Source organism: Columba livia, chromosome 12 (assembly GCF_036013475.1).
Source record: "Columba livia isolate bColLiv1 breed racing homer chromosome 12, bColLiv1.pat.W.v2, whole genome shotgun sequence".
Classification (NCBI taxonomy): Eukaryota; Metazoa; Chordata; class Aves; order Columbiformes; family Columbidae; genus Columba; species Columba livia.
In genome coordinates this window covers 1,182,215-1,207,220 of record NC_088613.1, presented here as the reverse complement: position 1 = coordinate 1,207,220, position 25,006 = coordinate 1,182,215, and the positions used below count along the sequence as shown (strand labels likewise).

Below are 25,006 nucleotides of genomic sequence, written 5' to 3'. Positions count from 1 at the left end.
TCAACACCATCGGCTGGAACAGACCAGGATAAATGGATTTCAGAAGGAAGAACCACCACCCCCGATCTGCAGCACACCGTCCCCTCGCTCCGCTCCCAAAGCTGCGAACGTTCCCTGTGAACCCGGGTGGGAATTCAGCAATTGCTGCTGCAGACCCTGCAGGTGACTTAATGTGACTGAATAAACAAGGCAACAGCGTGTTTCCAGCTAAAAATGGGCTGGGACAAGGTCGACCTCCAGCTGCCCAAAGCGGGAGCAGCACCACGACCCTCCATCTGCCAACATTAACGGTCAATACGTACACATATATATAGATATATCTTTTTACTCCCTGAGCCACAAAGAAACCCATCTCTTGTAGACAACTTGGTTCACAGGGGATGTCCCCAATCTGCTTTGTGAGAAATGATTTCTATCATCTCCGTCCAGTTTTCTGTGTCTCTCCAAGCTGCGAATGTTCAGCTCGGGGTAGGACGGCCCGAGTGTCAATTCGGGCGCTCATCCCGTGGCCTTTCGCAGCCCGGCGTGCAGCGCTCAATTTGGAGCGGGGCGGCCCCGCTCTGTTGCATGCCGAGATCTGCTGTCCGGGTGAATTAATTCCAGATCATAGTGTGGGTGCGGACTTCAGCTGGGCAAAATTTGGCTACCCTGGCTTAGTCATTATTCTCTGATGGATCTCTTGGTGACAGTCGCTGCCCCTATTGTTCTGAGGTGAGCCCCCGTGGCAAGAAACGCGAAGGCAAGAAACAAAAGAATATAAAGAAAGGTTACGAAATCAAATCCAGCGAGGCGGGGTTATTGTCCCTCCATTCCGCCGCCTCTGTCCTCCATCTGAGACGGGATTTTGCAGGACAAAAAGGGAAAAGCAGCCACAGGACGGACGGACGGACAGACAGACGGAGCTTGCGGGGCAGGTCCTGGGGGGAGCAGCCTCAGTTAAACCACAGAGAAAGGGAGGAGGAAATTATCATCAATTCTTAACAGTTTATTTCTTTACTGGGTTAAACAAGGAGCGGAGAAAACCTCTGCCCCAAAATACAACAGAACTGAAAGCATTACAGGTACAGAGACTATTGAACACAGAGAGTAGTAGGATAATATTTTTAATACAACTGAATTATAGCATGGGTTTGTGTTTTCCTTGGGGGGGATCTGTTTGTTTCTTTTTTTTTTTAATCTTTTTTGTCAAACCGTTTTGGAAAATAAATGTAGTAGGAACTAGTGCAAAAAAGTTCTAAACATGAAGCACAGTGTATAAAATGGCATAAGAAAAGCGTCCCCTCGAGGACACAGTCACTTCTTATGACGGGGGGAGAAAGAGAAACAGAAGGGGGGTGGGAACAGAGGGGGCGGGTCCGGGAGGCAGAGGCCGAAAGCTGGAAAGAAAGAGAAACGGGGCAGGGGGTCAGAAAGAACATCTTGACTTCAGCACTAGGGGTTCGTTTTCTTCCTTTATTTTCCCCCTCGCCACCATGTACTGTAAAAGGACCTTTTTTTTAAGATTTTTGTTGGTTTTTTTGTAGGTCTGAGTTCTGTAACCACCGACGTTCCACAAGCACTTGAGAAGGGTTCGGTCACAAGCAGCCTGGTCACAGTCCCAAAGCCCAACCAGCAGGGACGCCCCGATCCCCTCTGCGTCCCGTGTCCCCCCGGCACCCGAGGGACAGACGGACCCAAAGCAGCGTCTCCCGTGTCCCAAACGGAGAAGGGCAAGAGGGTGAGATGTCGTCCTCGGGGGTCTCCCCAGCAATTCCCCTTGAAAACGCCGCTTTTCCCACCGTGCGCCACCCCCGCCGCAGCGAGACCCTCCCCATTTCAGGCCCCCGTGAGACGCGGCAGCACCTCTGGTTCCGAGGACATCCCGCCCGCGTCACATCTCGAAGGGAAAGGCTCCAAGCAGCTGGATTTTGGGGTTGGAAAAGAACACAGCGCTTGGTCAGGGGATGGTTGGGGACCTGGAGAAGCGAACTCCGCAGGGGACTGTCCCCAAGGTGGGTGACCCAGGCTGGAGTCCCCCCAGCACAACGGCTGCTCTCCAGTTCCTCCAATCTGCCTTTTTATTGAGCCGCTCGGCCCCAACAAGCCGGCTGGATGCTATTTTAAGTAGAACTGGTTGGAATTCCTTACAAATTGCTATTCTCTCCGGATCCGCTGCCACCGGTCCCAGCTGTGCGAGCAGAAAAAGTGTGATTGATTTGAAAGGGGTTTTTCTTTTGAAAAGGAAAGGTTTGGTGGGAAAGGGCCGCTCTCGATGCGTTTCTCTATTTGAGAACAATAAATCGGTCATAATTATCAATATGGCTTGTTTCGACAAGTTTCAAAATAAAAAAAGGTCTGGCTTGAAATGTCTTTTTGTTTTGCAACACGAGCACGTACGGTTCCCAAATAAATACGTTTAAAAATGGTAAAACCGAACCCAAATTTCCTAAGCCAAAACTGATTCTCTTTGTCGAGTTTCAGTTTCCAACGAGCGAATTTGTCAACTTCCTGGGCTGAAAAAGGATCATCGTAAAACGCTAACGAGGCTGGAAACCCCTCCTGACCCCGCTTCCCACAGAAGTACCAGATGGGCAGCGGGCTTGAAAACGTCCCAACAGCTTTTAAAGGGAACTACCTTGGGGGATGCTCTTCTCTGCTCAACCACAGGGAACACGGGTGTAAAGCGCCAGGGTTTTCTGATGTTCAGGATTTTTTGGGCGCTGGCGCTCAGGGGACAATGTGGTGACGCACAGGACCGGGAGCCGTCACCCTAATTGCTCCACGGGCCAAGAACACCTGAAAAATTGCTGCTGAAACGCTTAATTCCTGCAATACAGATGCTGGGATGCTGGGAGCTGAGCGGGCCCCGCAGAGCTGCCCGGATCGGGCTCCTTCTGGGGGAAAACAGGCCAATTTGGGGGGTTTTGTCACGGAGGAACCGCGCTGGGATGCCCGAGAAGACTTGGTTTGATGGGCTGAAGTAGATGGTTATTAACGTCCCGCTGCCCTTCCAACCTTTAAAGGATAATGTATATCCGCAGGGACCTCTGGGGTTGGGCGACAGGACCCTCCATCGCCCGCCGAGGACGCTCCAGCCCCAGAGCAGATAGCGGGACTTGCTTTTGGACGGCGGGCAGAGGAGCCGGCTCCCAGCGCCGCCCGCAGCCCCGGCTGGCAGCGGCTGAACTGCCCTGACATCTCCTATTGAAGCAAAGCAAAATGTGTTGAACAAAAACCATTTCAAGATGTTTTCCGAGTGTTGCCAAGTTACTCAACATGTTCTGCTTTAGTTGTCAGATGCTTTCAAAGCGATTTCCCTAACTCAGAGCACGAATGGTGAGGGCTCTCCCTGGGAATCTTTCGCCTGGGGCTACCATGGATCTGTATTTTCATAAGAAAAAGGCTCAACTAATGATTAATCTTCGCCAGAGGAAGCAGGGCCTTTCTTTGGGATTTTTCTTCAGTTATTTTTAATTAATTTGTACAACTGGCAGCTACATGAAAGTGCAGAACCCAGGACTGACGCTGCAGGAGGGCAGGACCCAGGTACCTTTTCTCCTGCATCCCAACCAGGGACAGCATCACCCTCGCCCCGCTCATCCTGGCGCAGAATCCCCCATCCCGGGGGCGTTTTCCAATGAGCAGAGACACGTTTATCCACAGCTGAGTTTTACAGATTAACCCCAATGCGTGGCACCTTTTTTCAGGGAGAAGAAATAAGATTGCGGAATAAAAAGCACCTCGGTTTTAAATTCCCGGTAGGATAAACGCAGGTGTTTTCCAGGGTGGCACAGGAGGGCCTCCGGCTGCAGTACCTGCACACATGGAGCAAAAACCCCTTTTCCTCCTCATCCCAGGCACATTCACTCCATGTTTTAATAAAAATAATGTCAGTGGCATTAACTGAGACAATGTTAACGTCTCCTTTCTGGATGTTTCTCTTGTACAGCACAGAGAAATCTAATATGGATGGAGGATTATTGAAGTTGTAATGTCAGACCAAAGAGAAGATTTTTATCCGACGGCCTTATAATGATGGACTGCGACATGCGCCGCTTCCAGCTGCTCCGGCCCGCTCTCTGAACAGCCGCGTCTGGATCCGTTTAACGAGATTGGCAGAGTGTTGAATACAGCATATGGTGCCCTAAAACCACAGAACTTATTGACGGCAGCCCAGACTCGCTAAATAAAAGAACTCCTTCCAAAAAGCCTCGCTCTGTGAAGACTCAGCACTTTCCTCCCAGTCACACTAGGTAAAAATCCCAGCCCTGTGCCTGCCCCCCCGGCACGTTATCCTCACGGGAACAGCTCCCGGGATGCTGCAGCCTGGAAAACCTGTGCATCTCTTACGGGGACAGCCCTGCCGAGCCTCCCCCATCCCTTGGTGCAATTACACCTCCTTAATAACCACGCTAAACACCCCAATTTTGAACCGGCTCAGGCTGCAGACCCGTGGTGCAGCTCGTCCGCTGGCGTTACGGAGGGCGAAGACCTTTGTCACAGCTCCTGGGTGACTCCAGCCAACCCCTGCCAGCCTGCCCTGGTCCCTGAAGATAAACCGGGGATGTCGGACCTCGGTGGACGTCACAAAACCCCCCCAGAGACCGCCCGAGCCTGCGCTGCCCGCTCCACGGCTCTGCTCGGCCTCGGGGTGGGCACGAGGGCACGGACCCCTCTGGAACGGGCTCCAAACACACGCGTGGTGCAGAAAAACCGAGCCCGGAACATCACGAACATCATGAAGACCACGAGCACCACGGTGTCTGCGCAGGCTCGGGCGCTGCTCAGTGTCACCCCGGCACACAATGAATAGGGCCGGTGACTCAGGGCCACCGGCTGACGCACCACACTGGGCTATTCTTCTCTCTCTCGATGAGTCGCTCGAAGACTGTCCGCAGCCTATCTGCGAGAGAGGCGCCTGGAATTAGCTTAACTCTTGGCAGTACATGAAAAATCTAATTTTGCTCAGAAGGAGCTGGATCTGGAGGCGGGCGCAGGGCTCCCTGGGTGCTTTTGCGAGTCATCCCAGCAGCTACACCGCTCGCTGCTCAGCAGCAAACAGAGGATTCGGATCCCTATTTCCTGAACTGTTGCACGTCCAGGTTCTCACAGGGGTGTAAACTAGGCTGAAAATGAAGAACAGTTAAACAAGAATCGTCCTACCTTTTCTGGGTAGCGACGGCATGGAAATCTGCTCGGGAAACCCGCATCTTCCACAAGCACCACCTCTCCTAGCCCAGCAACCGAGGGACAGCGGGGTCACAGGCTCTGTATCTGCGGGACTTTGGTAACAGGTAACTGAGAACGTGTAAACATCACCCCAAAGCTCTGAGATTCAAGTCAAAGCAGAAATCAAACATCCAGCTGCTTCCCAGAGCCTCTTTGGTCTGGAAATGGGCTGGAAATGACCTGGAAAGGTGTTCTTCCCCCGAGATGCTGGTACTTCTGCCTTTCTCCCTCCCGCGGGGTAGGAAGAAGCTTTGCCCACAGGGCTCCGCTTGGGTTTGCTTCACCTCAACACACCAGAAACCACAAAACTCTTACAATCCTCAACTCCATGGAGCCTCACAGGGATCCGGGATGAGTTTGAGATGCAGGAGGACATTCCTCCTGCTCCATCCATCCCGTGATCGCCCCGGGAAGCACCAGCCCAGAAAGAGAGGGACCATCACACGCATCCTCTGCAGGCACCGAGCAGGTTCACATCCACAGCACGACCGGGACACTTCGCAGCTGACTCTTGCTAAAACGCACCCTTCACCCACACCCAGAATGAACTTGCTTGTCTCTGGTGCTTGGCCCGGAGGCGCAGAGCTGTCCCCCCCACGTACGACCTCACAGCATCCCTCCTGCAAACAGGTCCTGGTGGGCAGATGCGGAATTTGGGGGTTTCTTAGGAAAGCGGGATCTGACGCCTGTTTGGGGCTGGATCCCTGGATTTGCTGAGCTCAGGTTAAAGAGAACAAACAAGGGAGGCAAACGAGGCTGCACCAGCCAGCACCTTGCCCGGCCGAGTCCAGCTCTCCCAGCCGGGCTCCTGCAAATTTTCTGATCTGGGGGGGCACCCACGGATAAAAAGTATTCACAAAGCCTCTCTTCCCCAGCTGGGCTTCATTAGCGCTTTGTCTTTGTGTGGGAGACTCTCCCTACAGGCCAGATTTCTCCAGCCCTTCTGCCATCCAGCCCATGATTTGTAGCTGGGAAGGACGGAAGGACGGACGCCTTGGACACGCGCTCCCTGGCTGAGCCTGTGCACTGCCAGGCTCACATCTCCCTAAGTCCCCTTGGAGACCAGCCGCTCCAGGCCCCACAGAAAGTAAAAAAAAGGTTAAACCAAATCATGAGGATGCTTGGCAGAGGGGGAGATGGGAACGCTGGGGATGTCCCTCCTGCCCCGTGTCTCCTCCCTCCCTCCCCACCTCCTTGCACAGAGGAGCAGGGGAGGCAAGGCTGGGGGAGCAGCTCGGGGACGTCATGAGACGAACCCCGAGTAGTACCACAGTGTAGCGTAATTCCGTACCACTCCTGCCCCCCAGATCCCATCAGCGCGGGGAACGCAGGCTGAGGACACTGCACCCCACGAGGATGCTCTGCCTTGAACTGGTGGGTTGTTCCCCTGGGACAGGAGCTGTGCAGAGGGCTGCTGCCCCCCACCCTGTCGGGATTTACGGACCGAAGAGGAAAAGAACCGGGGGCGAGACTGACCGTCAAACCCTTGGCATCACTGGCGGGCACCCAAGGCACTCGCGGCAGGTGGCCGGGAGATGCGTGGCCATCCCACGGGGACCCCTTTTCCGCAGGGACCCCTGTTCCGCAGGGACCCCCTCCCTTGCCCCCCCCGTGCTGTACCTTCCCGCACTGGCATCTCGCCGCGCTGCCCGGCTGCCACTGACCGAACCCTTCTCAAAGCCGAGTCCCGCAGCCCTGTGCGCATTAGAGACTCTTCATCACGGGGATGCCCCGCGGCGAGCAGCTCTTGGGGGTATGTGCGGGGGTGTGTGTGTGCGCGTCACCCCCAATCCCGTGCCTCCCATTGGAGGAATAGCATGTGCCCCCCCCTTCGTGGAAAAAAGATCTGGCATTCTTCTTGGAGGTCGGCTGTCCCCTGCGTGTCACTCGTCCCTTGCCACGCTCTCTTCCAGGGCGGGGAGGCTCTCCAGGCTGAGCCCCCCGCCGGCCGCCCCACCGTGCACGCTGGAGAAGGACACCATGGTGTGGAGAAGCATCAGGACCAGCACGCAGAGCCTGATCCTGCTACTGCCGAGGCGAGACCCTGCGGAGACCGGCAGCAAGGACGGGGAGTGGGGCTGGTGGTACTGGTGGTGGTGGTGGTAGAGGTGGTAGTGGTTGTGCCGCTGGTGATGGAGATGGGGGTCGTGGCGGTGGAAATGGAGGGACTCGGAGGCCGTGGACTGGGGGGATGTGTTGTCGCTGCTGTCTGGGGGGTGGTTGCAGGAGTCCCATTGCACCTCGCAGCACTTGGCCTCCTCGTCGGGCAGCGGGTTCTCCAGCAGCCCTGCGGGAAGGAAGCGGAGGAAGAGGAGGGTAAGCGGGAGGGGACGAGCCCTGGGACAGAGCCCGAGAACCGGGACACCCAGACACCCCCCAGGACTGGTCCCCAGTGGGGCTGTGAGCCTGGACCCGCGTGCAGAGAGCACAGCCCTGGGACATGCTTGGGACACCCCAAAGGCTGCTTGTAGCGGTTAAATATCCCAGCCTTGCTTTAAACCCACCACCACCAGCCCCTCGCATGCTTGATTAGCTTTCAATTAGCGGAAGGGCTTTAATTGCTGTGTCCCCGTTAACCGCTTACACCTCAGGCACAGATGGCCGTGTCTTGGCGGTCAAGCAGCGTTTCCACGCTGTGCCTCCTCCCCTTCCACCCCAAAAAGCCTCCAAAACCTGGCACGTGGCTTGCAAAGCACGACGGGGCTCACGAGCACCCACCTCTGCCCCGTCCCCTGGTGCCCCCCGGGTGTGCGGGACCCCGTCCCCGCACCTCCTTACCCGTACAGATGAAGCCAGGCAAACCTCCATAGATCAGCTCGTCATTGTCCGGTAACACGAACGGGCACCTGGTCTGCACCTCCAGGCAGTATTGCTTGCATGGGATCCGCTGCCGGCACTGCTGTTGGGTCACGTTGAAGTACTCGGAGCACAGCCAGGCCTTATAGACAGCCTAGGAGAAGCCACCGAGAGGGACGTGTCACCTCCCCAAAGGCTGGGGTAGCCAAAGCATCACAGAGACGCGGGGGGGAAGGGGAAGGGGAAGGGGAGGGGGAAGGGGAAGGGGAAGGGGAAGGGGAAGGGAGAGCTCTCAGCTCACGCCAGAAATCACACAATCATCAAATCCCAGTTGGAAGGGACCACAGGGATCATCTGGTCCAACCTTTCTTGGCAAAAGCACAGTCTAGACAAGCTGGCCCAGCATCCTGTCCGGCTGAATCTTAACAGTGGCCAATCTTGGGGAATCTGCCACTTCCCTGGGGAGATTATCCCAATGGCTTATTGTTCTCACCAGGAAAAAACTTCCTCTTGTGTCAAATCAGAATCTCCCCAGGAGTAACTTGTACCCATTGCCCCTCGTCTTTTCCATGGGACTCCTTGTAAAAGGGGCATCTCCATCTGCTTTGCAGCCACCCTTTAAATCCCAAACACGGTGACGAGTATGTCAGTACATAGGGGTCACTTACTGAACTCACCGATCAATTAAAATAAACCGCTGAACTGCTGGGGCTGTGGGACCCATCTTACAAGCTAAAACCACCACAGAAGTAGAGCAAAGTAACCACACGGAGTAACGTCCCCTACAGACGGGCACCGCAAGAGATCACAGTGATTCTGCCAAGACCGGTGGCCCAAGAGCTCGGTCCATCGTGTGAAAAATCCAAGCACCGCTTATCCCGCCCCAGAGCGTCTCCCCCCCCAGGCACCCCCGGGGCAGGGCAGGGATTTACATCTGCTCTAAAGCTCTTTGGTCACCATCAGCTCTGACCATGGGCCAAGGGACAGCAAGACGGAGCATGGGCTGAGCCTTGTTGACCGTTTCCAAAGGTCTCTGCCCCGGGCTGGTCCCTCTGCCACCAAACGCCACCTTCCTCACCCATCCACCTGGTTTGGGGGGAATTCCTGCCCCCTAGCCCACGCTGTCCCCCTTCCCCAGCAAAGCCCGGCTCTCCCCTCCACCCGCCGTGCGTTCGTGCCCATCGCGGCCAGCCGGGCACGGCCCAGATGGCTTCGGTTAAGACCGTATCTCCCGCATCCCTCCTTATCTCCCGAGCATCAGGCACGGGGGGAAATTGTTTGTCTTTGCTGTAAAAGGGAGGGAGATCTCTGGTTTCTCATGGGGAGAAATCACTCCTCAGGCTGCAAGAAAGAGCAGCAGCCTCGGTGGCACTTCCAGCTCATCTCTGGACACATCTGGGCACTGGGGACACAGTGAAGGTCACGTTAACGACCACAGCCAACTTCCTTTGAAACCGAGTCGAAAGGACTCCCTGTGATTCAAAGGGAATGAATTTTCCCTCCTCGGCGTGCTTGGAGAAAAACCCCGTGCTCCTCCTTCCAGCTGCATTTTTATTTTCTGGAGGCTTTATAACATCGCTTCTTTGTTTCCCCATGTTTCCATAGATCCTTATCATCGCTTGTTTGGACCCCGGTAGTGTCTCAGAATTAAAGCTAGTTGGGAAATTCTTGGCAAGTTATTTTAGTTTCTTTTTTTTTTTTTTTTCCTGGAAAATGCCAAATCATGAAAACCAGAATGTTCATGGAAGTGTGTTAGTTTTGGTGGCGCTTTCATCACTAGAAGTTTAATTGGGAGCAGGACACAAGCCTTTCAGAGCAGCCACCAGCCCCGGGGTCAGAGCGCTCAGCCGGGACGTGGGAATTCAGCCCTGCTTTGGCTGCCCGGCCCCCTGGATGTTAATTACTCAGGCCCCAAGCCGTCCAGGCCTGTCCAGGTGGGACACGTCCCCACTCCGCTCCGAGGACTCGGCCAGTCCCGGCTTCTCCACAATGCTGTTACTTACCCCCCCAACCCACAACATTTTCAGGATTAAAACCCAGCTGCATTAACTACACCGCAAACAGCCTGCGAATTTAAACAAGAACTAAGAGATGCACCAGAATAAAGCCAAAGATAACTTGCCACTCGCTTTTTGCGATTAGGCATTTGGGATTTTTCTATGCAACAAGTTCCGCAGCACCAACAATGTCCCACTGCTTACATCTCTCTCTTGCACTGGCTTGTCAGTGCTTTGCAGTTATAAATAATAAATAGCAAATGAATGAAGCACATATACACAGCTCGCAGGGTTGTATGTGACCCCAGCACCCACCCGCAAACGGGTCAGGAACGGGAAAGGGATCAACTCTGCAATGGGCCCACGGCTGCGTGGGGCCGGCGGGGGCTCCCCCAGGCCAGGGTGCTGCTCCACACGTCCCGGGACCGAACCCTCGGGGGTGCCACGGGACACGCAGCTGCTGGATGTGAAGCCCCACAGGCCACGTGTGCGGGGTGACAAGGTCACCCAGCACAGCCGCGGGGACCCAGACTGGTGCCGCTGGTGTGACCGGTCCCAGCGTGCGGCTGGAAGGAGCAGGCGGGACACACGAGCCCATCCCTCCCGCTCACCCCATTTTCCAGGCCCGTGGATTACACATCTCCACCAGCGGGACCGTCTCGTGTTTCGCGAGGAGCTTGTTTTACCACTGAAAACACTTATTTCGCTGCCTACCAGTTTTCCTTCATACTTGACCTACATTTCTCCATCCAAAAGTTCATTCCCTTCAATCACTCCACAAACCATCCCTCTCCCTCCTCTCTGTTTACACATTTCTAATATTTGCAGATGTATCACGCTCCCCGTTTAGTCATAACTTCGCCAGGCTCGACTGATTTACTCTCTCCCATCTCCGTCGAGTCTCCCTCCCAGCCCTGAATCATCTCGCTCTCTCCCCCGCGCTGTTTCCCCGGCCCCGGTCACATTCATGACTCCAACCAGGGACATGCCCTGTCCCGTGGCAGAGGATGGTGGCTGTCACCTGCTGTCACCTGCTGTCCCCGCGCTGCCTTTGGGCTGCAGAGACCTGTGATTTGGTCCCACAGCCGGCACAGGATACTCCCGAGAGCTCGGTGGGAAGGTGCTTGGGCTCGTCCCACTCTCCTCTGGAAATGCAGCTTGAAGGAGCAGACTCCCCGTGGATCTGCATGTTCTCCCCCTAAAATGTTTCTGTTGACTCAGAGCAAGAAGTCTGGTGGAGGGCTGGGGTCTCAGACAACGACATCCCCGTGAATTTAATGGCAATACTGAGCGAAAGGCTGCAGAGAGCTGGTGGCATCACAGCCACCGCAGAGGAGATGCTCTCACCCAGAAACTGGGACCAGCACCAGGATCTTCCAGGTGCCTTTTTCCCTTTCCTTCCCAGGACACCCACCTGCCCTGAGGGCAGCACCGGAGCTGTGGGGTGCCGACATGGGGTGCTCTGGGCGCTGCAGTGGGGATCCCCAGGCTGCGCGTGATGGAATCACCTGGACCTGTTCAAAACCGCGGTGCAGAGCGGCTGGCGCAGCAGGGCCGGCACGGCACGCGGCCAGATCTGCAGAGCCCCGGCGTCCTCCCGCCACACACCTGCGAAAATCAGCGATCCCGGCAAGGTCCAAACTGCCTGGGATGCTCAAGCAGCAGCCCCAACGCTTTGCTTTTTCAGTAGCTTTCGATACGTCCGAGCTCACCCCGCGCGAGCTGCTTTCTCCTGCTGCTATAAAGGACGTGTGAGAATTTAGGACAGGAAGAAATTTATTCTTAGCTTAAATCAATGGGGAAAGCTCATTGTTTTCCATTCTCGCCCTTTATGGTTTCTTCAGGAAGGGAGCTTGGTTGCAATCAGCGTTTCTTCCATTCTGTTTTCTCTTTTTGGCTGATCTCCAGCCTCACCAAGTAAATATAAGTGACCTGAACTCCAAAAAGCTCTATTTTGGTGCCTTCCTCCTGCATGTTTTAGCTCAGAGGACTGGCGAGACGACTCCGAGAAAGCACAAGGAGTTCTGCTGCCCAGGAAAGGGGCCAAGTTCAGCCACCCGATTCACACGCAAGGAGGAGGACAGGCTCTCCATCTGCATCATAAAAGACACTAAAGAAACCCCAAATGAAATGGATTTCCAACAGCTACCTGTCTGCTCACACTGCCACCCACCCCTGGGAGCAGCAGTCAGCTGTTCGGACATTTTGCAGTTGCTTTGGTGCCAAATCGAGCTCCTCGCTGCCCGCACGAGGAGAGCATCCCCCACCAAACAGCTTTTCAGAGCCTGTCTGCGTTCTTCCTATTTCTGCACAAACCAGTGTACTCATTTTTTAAAGTAATTTGGCTGTTTCCAATCCGGTTGCTGCTCCAATCCAGGACTCTGCCAACACCGCCACTGCCTCTTGAACCGCCCCAGCTAAGACCACGGGGCCGGGATGCAGCAGCATCCTTGGGATGCGGCACCTTTGCACAGGGGACGGTGCTCAGGATAACGTGGATGCCCACTGGGACCACCAGCTGTAATTCAGTCCTCTTTTTCCATGAGAGCAGGAAGCAACGCTTGGGAAGTTTTCCCCAGGATGGCGCAGGCCCCGCTCAAACGAACCCTTCTCCTTAATTAGAGGCATGGGCAGCATCCCCAGCCCAGCACCCGCTTTTCTGGCAGGGGGATTTGCAGACTGGCGGGGAAGCGGGAAACCTTCCCTGACAAAATAATCTCATTTTGTATAGAAAAGGCAAGACTTGCTGCGTTTAATTGCATTATTTGGCTCTTTTGACTGAGGAAGCCGCGTGGGGCCGGGTGGTCCATGAGCATCCCGCAAGCTCCACCGCTCCTTCGGACCGGACCCCCTGCCCAAAATCCTCCTCCCCAGACCCCCCCACCCACCTGCACCCCGAGGAACTCATTGGGACACCACATACACCCAGCAATCCCTGCCAGACCAAAACCTGCCCGCTCCCTCCCTCCCGCACTCGCAGCTCCACCGTGGCCTGAGATGAGCATCTGGAGCGGCTGCGCCTCATTAATCTTGGACACAGGGAAATGAGCGCTGCTAATGAGCCGCTCGGGCATCTCTCCAGGCTCTGGCACATCAGGATGCAGCGCGGGAAGCAGGACACACCGGGGGGGCACAGAAGAGCCCCCTCGGATGGCAGAGGATGAAGGGAACGCTCACGGCCACGGCCAGGAGTCACAAACACAGGCTGCAATGCCCAATTACTATTGTATTCAATTACTGCCGCCTGCCATCCTGACATTAACAGTGCTGAGCTTTATAAACAGCTTAGAAGAACCAAAAAAACCCAACCCACAAACAAACCGACCAAAACCCAGCTTTGCTATAGGCTGTTCTAACACCATATCTGTAACAGCTGTAACTTCTTTGATAGTTGTGCAGCTGCACCATCCCTGCCTTGCCACGTCCACACGCTCTGGTTTGGGGGATGAAAAAAATGAACCCAACCCAACCCCAAACCCCACAATTGTGTGTGACTATTGTTTTTTTGTATTGTTTTTACTTTTTGTTTTTTGTTTTTAACATAATGTTGAGTTTTGCCTGGCGATGACAGCGCTGGAGCCGTGCATCCTCCGTTTCACAACTGGGGGCTCCGCTGCCCATTGTGCCCCGGCACTGTCTGCGGCTCCGGGCACCGCGGTGGACGTGCCAGCAGGAACAGGGACGCTGGGAATGGCACCAACCGTCCCCCGGCCAGGGAACCCCAGCCCCAGCTTCCCACCCACATCCCCTGAGCTCCTTGATTAAATCACTCCCAAATTACCTCAAAGCAACACAAGTCAGAGCCACCTGCTCACAACACCTCAGTGACCTCATGAAGAAGCTCGTAGTTTTTAGCATTTTAGTTTGTGTTCCTAGTTCTGAATCCCCCTTCTTTTGCAGAAGGTAAAACATAAAGCTTCCCCAAAATCAGCCCCCCTCCAAGCTACTTGAAACAAATCTGAGACACACAACTCCCTAAGCGCTCATCTTTGAAAACTCGGAGAAAACAGCTTTAAAGCACGACCTCCACACACCTTATACACTCAGATCCCAGGTGAAAATCTTATCGCAACAAAGTTCATGGTACTAGGGGATGAGCACCACATGTACGGGTTTATTTCTTTGCTAATCTGCGCGTTGCACCCGCGGGCTGCTGCGTGCAGAGAGCAGCACAAGCTGGGTCTGATCCCAGCAGATGCAGCTCTCGCCTGGGAACAAACCCAGGAGGAATCGCCCGGAATTGCGGTTTGTCCCGAAATGAGAAGCCCCCCCTGGAAGGGCGGAGAACGCTGGGCAGCCCTCAGCGGCAAGGAAAACAGCAATCATAATCACACTAATTAACGTCACAGCTGCACAAATGGAAAGGCAGCGCCCACTGCCAAGCCCTCTCGCCTTCCACAGCCGGTACCTGTGTCCCCACATGTCACAGGTCCCCTCATTCCCCTGCACCCCCGAGCACCCTCCAGATGCCCAGTCCCTGCCCAGTGCTGCCTGCTGCCCCTTCGCTCCCACCACAGCTCCCAGTTTGCCCAGTGCGGGTTTGCCATGGTGGCCCCGCGGCCACTGGGACCCGGACAGGGCCTTCCCCATGGTCCAGCCACCAGCGCTGCATGACCACTCCTGCAACAGGCTTTTGAGACCGCATCACTGCTCAAAAACATCACAATTCCCACAAAATCACGTTTTAGTTTAATTAGCAAACTCTGCCTTGGTATCAACGCGTCCTTTCTCCAAGAGAGGATGATGATGGGGTGGAAGGGCTCTGCTCACTGCTGCCCACAGACCCCAACTCTTGCTCCAGCGCCCGTGTTGGGTCCCCCCGCACCCCGGGTCTGTCCCCTTTGCTCACCCTCCGATTCGTCCTGGCAGCGACCACCTGTCTGTGGACAGTGCCTGGTACAACGCGGCCCGGTCCTGGTGCGCTGCCTGCAGGCGCTGCTGTAAAATAAATGTGTTTAACCCAAACAAAGTGTCCGTGGAGCCTGTTCCTCTGGAAGCGCCTTGGACTGGGACACCAGCTGTGTCCTGAGAAACGTCTGATGGGCGCAAGCCTGAGAGAAAAGCAAAGGCAGAAAGGACTGGTACTCCCCTGACAGGGGAGCAAATCCAGAGCACTGCTGTGTGCTCTCCTTTCCAGAAGGGTTTCGGCTGAGGTTTAGCGAGAAGACAGCTCGCCGGGATGGTGAGACCAGGACGTGAGTGTGAGGGATGTATGTGAACGGGGTGGACACCAGGAGATGTGCGGGTCAATGCAGCGGCAAAACCCAAATAACCCAGTTATAAAAGAGGAGCGACTCCATCCACCCACGTGCAGACTGGTGAGGTGTCACGACAAGACGACAAGAAATGAAATTTCCACCAAGCGGCAGCCCCGGTGACAAGGATGCTGTGACAGCCCATAACAGCCCCCAGTGCTCGGTCCTGCCTGGCTGCCCTGCGCAGGGGACAAACCAAACCCTAACGCAGCAGGTAACCGGTGGGTTAGTCAGCAGCCTAGTCTGTTATTAGCCCAATTAGTTAAAAAGTAATTAGAGATTGCTCTGAAACTGAAGATGAACACAATCGAGTTGGGACAGAGGGAAAGTCAGGTCCCTGCAATCCATTAGCATTGCTTGAGGAATCTGCTCCCATTAGATACTGCTGCAGCCAGGAGCTTAGCAGGGTTCAAAAGTAGATTAAACATTCATACAGATAATGAGAACATCCTGTTACATTAGATAAGATATAAAAAAAATAAGGCTAGACACTTCAGTGCCACGAGTCATCCATTACCCACCAGCTGATGGGGGCGAGGAGGTGCTCCCGGCCGGACTGCTCCCCAGGGATGGTGCCGTTACCAGCCGTGCTGCGGAGCTAACAGGGGAACGCTGGGCAAAGTTCGGAAATACTGAGTCAAATGCCTCGGTTTTCACAAGCACCTCCTTGGATATGTCTTCTACGTGCCCAGCCAGCTCGGTATGAGGTTGCGATGCTCCAAGAGCTTCCAGCCCCAGGAACTCCACCAAGCAGGTTTGCTTTGTGGACACGGGACAGGGACGCCCTGCAGCCTGTTTAAGAGAAACGGCCTCACGAGGCCATTACTAAGGTCCAAATAACTAACAGGTGCACAGCTCCAAAGCACACACCTAGAATTCACCAACTAAGCAGCAAAATCACAGGACTTTGGCGTTGCACGTGCCTTGCACAAGCATCTCGGCTTGACATGCAGGCAGATGCATCCCCAGACACAGAGATGTCCCACACCTCAGAGAGCTCTGGGGTGGGAGCAGGGGCTGCAAGAAACATCTCAGACATAGCCCTGGAGAGCTCTGCAGACTAAGGCGCATCCACACCCCACAAATATCTCCTCTCCCTGCACTGGGGGCTGCAGACCTGTTAGCAACAGCCCACACATGGTGGGGGAGAGCAGCTGCCCCTCATGAAACAATCATCACCAAACTGTGCCTGCACCTCCTGCCCAGCCAGGACCAGCCCAGAGAGGGGTGAGGGCATCTCTCCATCTCCGTGAGCATCTCCTGCCCCAGTCTGCCAAGGCTGAAGCAGCAAGTGGTAATGTGGCTGCCGGGGAATGTTCTGGCTCAAGGTTTGAAAATGCCAGTTCTTGGAAACCGCAGCATCTCCAGGGAAGACGGTAGCTCAGAGATGCTTCCCTGGGCTAGAAGTGGAAATTCCACTGAAACCAGGACCTGCATGAGAGAGACTGGGGGGTCCTGAGGTGGGACGGGACCTGCCCTCACCATCTCCAGCAGACACCAGAACTTTGGGGATGGTGTTGGGAGACCCTGCTGTGAGGAATAAATCATCCAGAGCTTCCACCCAGCCTCGGGCTGGCAGTAGCTGCTTCATGACAAGCACGAGGACTTACCTCCTTTTACTGCTCACTGCTTGGTTATGGGGTCACTCTCCTGTCTCCCCAGGCCAGGGACCTGCTGCCAGCCCTCCCACCCCTCCATCCAACAGAAACCCTGCAGAAGCTGCTGGGCAGAGGTCAGACATCAGCTGAGATGCCAAATACATGTATTTTTCACTCGTAAGGGGATGCACTGTGCAGGCAGCGTTTCCTTCTGCAGCCGGGCCGAACAGCAGCGGGATGCTTGTGCAGGCAGGGCTCTGGAGAGCCAAACCCTTGCCAGGTGATGCCATTTTTAACACAATGGCCACATCAGCAGAGTTTCGGGGAGCCCACTGCATGCCCACAGCATCACTTCTCCCCCTGGCATCCCTGGATCGTGGCTGCAAGAGAGGCCCCGCAGAGAAGCCGAGAGCAAAAGCAAGCGGGGCCGAGGAGTGAGGGCAAACTGGCGGAGCGTCCCCAGGGCACTCAGCTGGGGCTGCAGGCAGCGGGGAGAGATGGCCACTCCTCGCCCAAGCAGCCTCGGCAGCTCATTCACAGATTTCACTGTCCCTGAGTCACTGCCCTTCAAACGCCAGCAGAGCTAAGCTTCCTCTGCGCGGAGCCGGGCATGAGCCGCATCCTAATGGCATCGCGGTGACAGCGGGGACAGCCACCGGCAGCCAGGGGTGTCCTGTGCTCCTGCCTCTGCTGCAGGCAGCTCTGCAGGTGGGCAGCACAGGAGAAGCCTCGTGGGGCATCTGGGCTGGGGGTGCTGTGCGTACCCAGGGCAGGCCGGGCTGCGCGCGATCCCTCCCCCGCACAAAAGGCTCCTGTCCTGACGCAAACCTGCCCGTCCCTGCACGGGGAACACGTGAAGCCCGGTCCAGCATGTCCTGGGTTAGGCAGACACCACGTGCATCCTCTTCCCCCTCCTGGTGCTCAGCTACGGAAGGTGCAGCACGGGGATGCTCGCACGGCTGGCAGTCCATGTGACACCAGCAGGTCCCTTTGTCTGTGGGGACAATGAGTATCGCTGCCTGTTATGAAAAGCAGCATCACAAGCTGTCCCCAATCCGGCCCACCCCAGGTGGCCGGTGGCAATGGATGTGTACAGCAAGCGGGGACCGCGGCGGGGGTTGTGTTATTTTACCAGGTCACACATTTTGCCGATACCGTCACGCACGCTGCTGAGCCCACAGACTCCCAGCAGGACCACAGCACGTCGGACGCTTTCCAAAAAGCCACCGTTAGCCGCTGAAGCATCGCACCGCCTTGTCACCGCCAGAGCTGAGCCTGCCGCTCCGAGGAGCTCAGTCCACCCCACTGGTGAAGCCCCCGTGGACTTCACGTTCCTGGGGACGGGCACAGGCAGAGAGGAACCCGGGCTCGCACACATCCAGCCCCAGCGGGGACAGGAACAGGCGCTGGTGTCTGCGTCACTTGTAGCTACTTGGTGACAATTTGATGGAGACAGATCTCTCGCCCTCCCTCACACTCTTCCCCGCGCCGTTTGCCAACCTGCCTGTTGCTGCACACAGACTCGCTGCCTTTATAAACTTCTATTTTTTCCCCTTAAGCACCACTGACAGACGTTAACAGACAACCAGCCCAAAGCAGGCAGCCAAACGCCTCTGAAAGCGGCAGTGAACCCCCCCATTCACTGGGGGAGCAGCCCCCAGCCGCTGCCCCCGCCCCAGGCTGCTCGGCCCCACAGCAACCCTGGGGGTCCAGACACCGGGCACCCCCAGATGTCCCGACCCCAAGCAAAGCTCAGCACTGTCCAAGCATCAGCTCAGCATCCCCCTTCGCACTCGCACACATCCCAGGCACCACTGGCACATTTCTGACACCTTGACACTGTTCTTTTTAAATTACAGAGCAAACTCCTTTCATCAATGAGTTTTTGGTTCTTCTGTTTTTTGATCTTTGATCTCTATTTTCAAACACCTTGGCGGCACCCGAGATAAGGTGCAGGAACCAGCTGGGGGCTGCGGCTGCCGTAACCGCACGCCAAAACCCACACAGCCCGTTTGTTCCAACTCTTTATACAATACACCCGTATCTCTGTGCACGCCTGAAAAAGCCTACCTTTGCTGATAGGGAACTGGTGTGTAATGCACTTGGCTGAGCTCGTGCAGGTGGCCTTGCCAAAACTGCCACACTACGGACTGCGCTGATCCGCGAGAATTACTCTGGAATTTACTCCGCGATGTTTTTTCACCTCTCGAAGTGCCGGTGAAGCTCCAGCTCAGCGGCCAGGCTTGTTCCTGAGGAGAAGCTGCAGGTGCAGCCCCCAGAGCTGCCCGGGTGCTGGGGAGCAGCCTCTGCCCCCCGGGTCCCTGCAGCACCCACCGGCTCAGCGATGCTGCAAGAGGGACCTGGAGCCCACCCAGATTTGCTACAAGCCTCAATATTCATGTAAAGTGTAAGGTGGGCTTGACATTTAAAAACAAACAAAAAAAAAAGAGCAAGTTTTGCAATCCAGGCTTGGAGCCAGAGTGCACCGGGTTGAGCAGCGTCTTGGATAAGCCCAGCCAAACGCAACTCGAGTGCTTCTGTGGAGGTAAAACTGCTGCTCTGGTTCTTCCCAGAGGCTTCCCCAGCCCTGCGGTGCCCCCAGGACGCTGCCCTCCCAAAGCTCCCAGCCCCGCTGTGCTTGAATTTCCAGGAAGATGCTCGGCGGGGAGGGATGCTGAGCAGAGACACAGATTGCTGAGGCTGTTTTTGGCTAAACAGGAGCAAGAGAAACACATTTGCTCTCCAGGCGCTCGGCGTGGGCTGTGCCAGGCGCGATGCTGCGGCACCTTGCAGCAGGGACCGGCCTCCGTCTCTCACCGCATCACCTGCGCGCTCACGGCGGGGAAAACACCGACACGGCACGAAAGCCTCAGGACCGAAATCCTGCCCTGCCAGGCTCTCCCAGACGGGATAACAGGGAAACCAGAGGTGGAGAAATGGATCTGGCCAGGGCTGCAGCGGGATTCAACAGTCACTGGCCCACGCGTGCAGAGAAACCCAGGTAATCTAATATAATTTGAGATTCTACAGGTCCTGTCCAGCCTCTGTTCCCAGCCCCGGCCCTGCAGCTCCCGGCTGTCAGCCCTTCGCTCTCCACAGCTTTGTTTCTTGCAACCTAATGAGTCCTTAATTCAGCCGGCTTTGTCCCATAGATCTTGATTTTCCCCAGTACCAGTGGTAGCGTGTACTTTCAGAGGAGCTCTGGGCAGCGGCTGTTGGAGAGGGCAACAGTACAAATCGCTCTGCCTTTGCACAAGCAAACCCCTCATCTGGCGGCGGCTGAGCCGGAGCAACGCTGCGTTTTGCCTGTTCAGAAAAAGGGAAAAATCGGCAGAAAACAGCCATAAGCATCACGCAGGGCTTCGCTTTGGAGGGACGGGCATTTCTTCCTGCGCTAAGTCCTGCAAAACCTGAGCCGACAGTTCCCCACAGATCCCGAGGGACATTCAGCTGCAGCGTCCCCGTCCCCGGGCTGTGACCTCCTCAAAGGTCCCTTTGGAAGGATGCTACCAACGGGTCACCACAACCACTCAGTGCAACAAGTTCATCGTGTCTTGTAGCAACAAATGGTACAAGTCACGCAAGAAGAGGGGGGATGGAGGCGGCAGGTGGCTGCCCCCAACTCATTTAATGCATTATTCCCTCCTACAGACAGAAAAACACAAGTATTTTCCACCTTTTTTATGTTCATCAGCACTAACCAGCACCACGACAGAAGCTGCCACTTGGGTCTTCTTCACTGCAAGAAGCAAAACGTATTTCGGAAGACGGATGGACCACGTGGACCCGCTATGTCCCCTCCCTCCCGTCCCCATGGTGCTGGGGGACCTGCCCGCAGGGGCTGTGAGATCCACGAAACCCCGGCCCACGAGAAATGCAAACAAATAATAAACCCCATAAACGTATTTTCAGGTTCCACTGTCACTCAGCCATAGGGATTTTTGGTGTTAGTTGTAGGAGTAATAAGTAAAACACTTTCATAGTATGATTTGGAAGCTGTCAGTGCTGCACGGGAATAACAACAACGTACGCAGAAGAGTGGGATCTGCCTGGGGATTATTTCCAAGCAGAAAATAAAAAGGCCTGGGAGAGTATTACAGCAATGAGTAATCTAAGCAGCTGAGTTACAGAGAACCCACCATTTCACAGCATCTCTGTCTCCTGCAGCTCGCAGGGAGACGTTGGCACGGCCTTCCCCGAGCATTCCCCAAGCTCCGGGCATGGACGGATCTGCCGTTTGGACACTGGGGATGCTGCTCACCCCCAACAGCACCTGCCTTACCCCTGAAACTGGGCTTTTATGAACAGGGAGCGATGGGACTCACGGGTCTCCTGAACATTCAGCCTCTTCTAAGTTCTCAACCTGCTGCATAAGAAGGAACCGGCTGCTCCAGCGGGGCTTTTGTTGTTGTTTTAAAGCAGAAGCAATAAAGAGCCAAAATCACCAGGGCGATGCGGCTGGCAGAGAGCTCTGCGTGTGCTGCTTATCGAGCCACACGGCTCCTCGGGGAGGGGATTGCGGGGGGCTGCGTGGCTCTGCAGCGCGAGCCTGCGTGCAGGTGAGCCGGACCTGCTCTGCTTCCCCGCCGGCGTTCTTCCAGCCGCTCCAGTGGAGCGGGAAGGCTGTGAATGGGAGGCAGCCGCGCGGTGCAGGACCACGCACAGTGCCCTGCCACACACACACATCCAGCCCCAGAAATTGTATTTAAATCCCATTCACCCAGCTCCAGGGCTCTCTGCAGCCAGAGTCCTGCTATGAGGATTTTGTGGGAGCTGCTCACACTGGCTGAGCTGTCTATTCTGTTTTCCTCCACTCTCCTCCTATTTTGCTGTCACTTGCTCTCCTACGTTGTTACCATCGAGCGACAGCTCTCTGCTGTCTCTTATAAGCGGGTATTCACATGGGCAGCACATAGCCACAAGTCACATCAGAAAATGCAGTATTATTCAGCACCCTGTGCTTTCCCAGGGGACAAGCACCACACCAAGAGCCACCCACACTGCCACCGTGGCTCCAAGTGTCCCTCAAAACTGTCCCAGAAGGGCAGTGTCCAAGCACCACCCTGCCACCGTCCCTCCGGGACACGGCTGTGAGGAAGGGAAAGCAGGTTTAATTCCTGAGACCATCACGCTCCCCGGAGGTGACGTCCGGAGGGAGCGCGCACAGGTGAGCCGGGCAGCCCGGAGCAGGGGGAGGCTGGTGACAAGGCAGGGGAGCGCCCAGCAGAACTGCTCTGCACTGAGATGCGACCGCAGCTCTCGCTTTGGAAAGGGACAGCACCGGTCTGAGGCTCGATTTGGCTGAGGCTTGGGGAGGCAACCCATTTGCTTTCAGAACATGGACTGAGGACGGGCAGCGATACTGCGGGGAACGCCAAGGGGGAGGCACATCCCGGCACCCCCAGCCTGTCTCCCTGGGGAGAAGGGGTGGAAGGGCTGCAAAACAGCTGCTGTGTGAGGGAAGGGGCTCCAGCACCGCGATTCAGCTCAGCTTGCCTCCTCACCTCAGCTTGGCGATGGCCGGGCAGAGCCCTGGGCTGCCCCAGCCCCACGCAGCACCTTCCGCAGCGGCAGCAGGCCAGAGGCACCGGTGAGGGGCCCTGCACCTCCTGCACCTCCCTGGCTCGCCCAGCATGTGCATGGATGTACGTACACGTGTGCGCATGGATGTACGTTCCTGCACACCTAAGGCGGCGCAGGCAAGGCTGGCAGGGAGCAGGGTGTCAGGAGGTGTGCGCAGGGACGTGTGAGTGCACGCTCGCCCTGGCCAAGCCCCGCTCTGCCCTCTCACTCCCACCACCCCTCACCAGCCGCCCCAGGGGCTCTAGACCCATCGCGCTGGCACGGCCAGGCTGCGGCTCGGGGGCAGCAGGAGACCCCCAGCCCGTGGGCAGGAGGGTCGCGGCACCTCCTGCAGCTGGGACCCACGGGGCTCGGTGGGGCTGTGGGACAGCATGCAGCTCACCCGGCGGCACGCACAGCACCCCTTCCTACCTTGCAGTCCGTCAGGCAGGATCTGACCGAGTACTCTTCTGATTGCAAGTACTTCTCCAGCAAGAGGTCGAACTCCTCGTATTTTTCCTGAGCGTGTTGGTCCAGCCGCTGGTACGCCTGGACGCAGCTGCTACAGGCCTCCCCGCCCAGCGCCCCGGCCGCCGCCACCATCAAGTCCACCATGAGGTTGTCCACGCTGCAGTCCAGGCCGTCCGGGCCGGCCATCTCCCGCAGCAGGTCCCAGATCGTGTAAGTATCACAAAAGGAGAGGTTGAAGTTCCTAAAGTAAGCCTGCAGGAAGGTCCTCTTGGAGGAGGGAGAGGCGAAGAAGGGGGCGACGACGGCGGCGGCGGCGGCGGGGGGCGAGCGGAGGGGAGCCCCGGCCAGGGAGCCCCGCGGCCGCTGCAGGGCGTGCAGCCGGGCACAGGCCGAGTCCAGGTCGCCGCGGGCGGCGGGGCAGGGGCCGGCGGGGCCGGGGGCCCGGCTGAGGTTCCCCAGCAAGGCCTCGCAGCTGCCGCCCGCCGGCTCGGCCGCCAGCAGGGCCCGCGGCCCGCGGCTCCGCGCCCGCCCGGCGCCGCTCCGCTCCCGCGCCCGCAGCTTGGCCCCGGCGCAGAGCCACAGATGGTCGGAGAGGAGGACGGTGAAGAAGAGCAGCGAAGCCAACGAGAGGCGCCATTTCTGCGCCCGCTCGGGGTCGGCCACCGGCTTGTCGCTGCGGCGCGGCGCGCAGCACACCGCCCCGCCGCCGGCGCCCCCGCGGGGGTACATCCAGGCGCCGCGGATCATGCTGCGGGGGCGGCGCGGGGGGGAGGCGGCGGCGGCGGCGGCGGCGGGGGGGAGCGCCGCGCTGCCGCCGCTGTCACCTGCGGCCGCCGCGCCGCGCCGCCGCCGCCGCCGCCGCCATGCCCGCGCCCCCGCCTACAGGCCGCCGCCGCCGCCGCCGGCCGCCGCGCCGCCTCGGCCCCGCTCCCGCTCCCCGCCCCGGCCGCGGAGCGCCGGCCGCCGCTCGGGGGCATGCCCCGGGCCCGCTCACTCGGCTTTCCGCTTCCCCGTCGGCTGCGCCAGCTGCCGGGCCCCGCCGCGCCCGCCGGGCCCCATTGCCCTCAGTCTGTCGCCATCTTCGGCCGCGCCGCCAACACCTTGAGGAGCCGCGGCGCCCTGCGCCTGCGCGCCCGCCCGCGCCCCCCCCGCCACCCGCCGCCCGTGCACGGCCCGGCCCCGGGCCCCGCCGGCCGCCCGGCCCCGGCAGGTGCCGTGGTGCTGAAGGACAGCTCCGCCCGCCGCTGCCGGCCGCGCCGCGGGCAGCGCGCCCCGGGGAGCCGCCGCGGGTCCCCCCGCCCTCGCCCGGGAGCCCCGCGGTTGTCCCGGCCTCGGCCCCGCTCGGGCCCGTTGTGCCGGCACGGGACGGAAACTGCGCAGGGAGGGGTCGTGGGGCTCGCAGCCAGCGACGAGGGACACGGTGCCCGCGGGGTCGTGGAACCGCAAAATGTCCCGAGTCGGAAGGGACCCACAAGGATCACCGAGTTCGACTCCTGTCCCTGCACAGGACAGCCCCAAAATTCACACCGTGTGGCCGTACAGCTCTCCCGTGGCAAACACACGCTGGATGTCCCCTGGGCGCTTGCTGCCTGCTCGCCCTCCACCCCGAGAGGTCCAAAAAGAGCCTGAAACAATTCCATTTCTGGGTCACCAGGAGGGACATCTGAACAGGCAGTTACTAAGAGGAAGCCAGCTTCCAGGGAACATCACTTCTTTGTCCCAAACCCTGTTTGCACCCCAACAGGGGTTTCTTGGGCTACTTAAATGAGACACTACTAGCTTACTGGCAGCAAAAACCAGCTCTGCAACAGGAAATCCTGCCCTGAGCAGAGCAGCAGGCAGAGCCTGCTCCGAGCTCCCTTCTCTGTCCATGAAGCCATCCTCACCCTTGGACACTAACCTGACTGTGGGAACTGTTTCAAGTGTTCCTATGTCTGGGGTTTTCATCAAGCTCTGTCCCAAAGTGAACCAACTCTTTCATGCTGGAGCTGGTTGTCTGGGCTCCCCCAGGCTGACCCGGGTGGGATCCTGCAGGCACAGGGAAACTCACTGGAGGCTTTGTCCTTCTCCCATTTATCAGCCTGACCTGTGAGAAGAGCGAGCCCAGCATGAAAGGGGA

At 57.4% G+C, this 25,006-nt stretch overlaps 1 protein-coding gene across 2 annotated transcripts; it reads right to left on the bottom strand.

The window, feature by feature from the left end:
* Positions 1 to 964: 964 nt before the first annotated feature.
* NALF2 (NALCN channel auxiliary factor 2) lies at positions 965 to 24,014 on the bottom strand. Of its 2 annotated transcripts, none has more exons than XM_065077333.1 (3): positions 22,849 to 24,014; positions 8,011 to 8,158; positions 965 to 7,495 (listed from the first exon to the last, which is right to left on the bottom strand). In XM_065077333.1, exons 1-3 carry the CDS (start codon positions 23,632 to 23,634, stop codon positions 7,092 to 7,094), a joined length of 1,338 nt encoding a protein of 445 aa, XP_064933405.1. In that variant the 5' UTR covers positions 23,635 to 24,014; the 3' UTR covers positions 965 to 7,091. The 2 variants fall into 2 exon arrangements, with proteins under 2 accessions (XP_064933405.1, XP_005509402.3); XM_005509345.3 differs by having other exon boundaries at positions 7,987 to 8,158; positions 22,849 to 24,005.
* Positions 24,015 to 25,006: the final 992 nt, after the last annotated feature.

Bases quoted from the DNA above. Each gene is read 5' to 3' on its own strand.
- NALF2 (XM_005509345.3), bottom strand. From the start codon at position 23,634: ATGATCCGCGGCGCCTGGATGTACCCCCGCGGGGGCGCCGGCGGCGGG. The intron at 8,159-22,848 runs GTAGGAAGGGGT...GGCTTCTCCTAG, and splicing joins CCTGCCTGACGGACTGCAAG to GCTGTCTATAAGGCCTGGCT. The intron at 7,496-7,986 runs GTAAGGAGGTGC...TCCTTCCCGCAG, and splicing joins GCCTGGCTTCATCTGTACGG to GGCTGCTGGAGAACCCGCTG.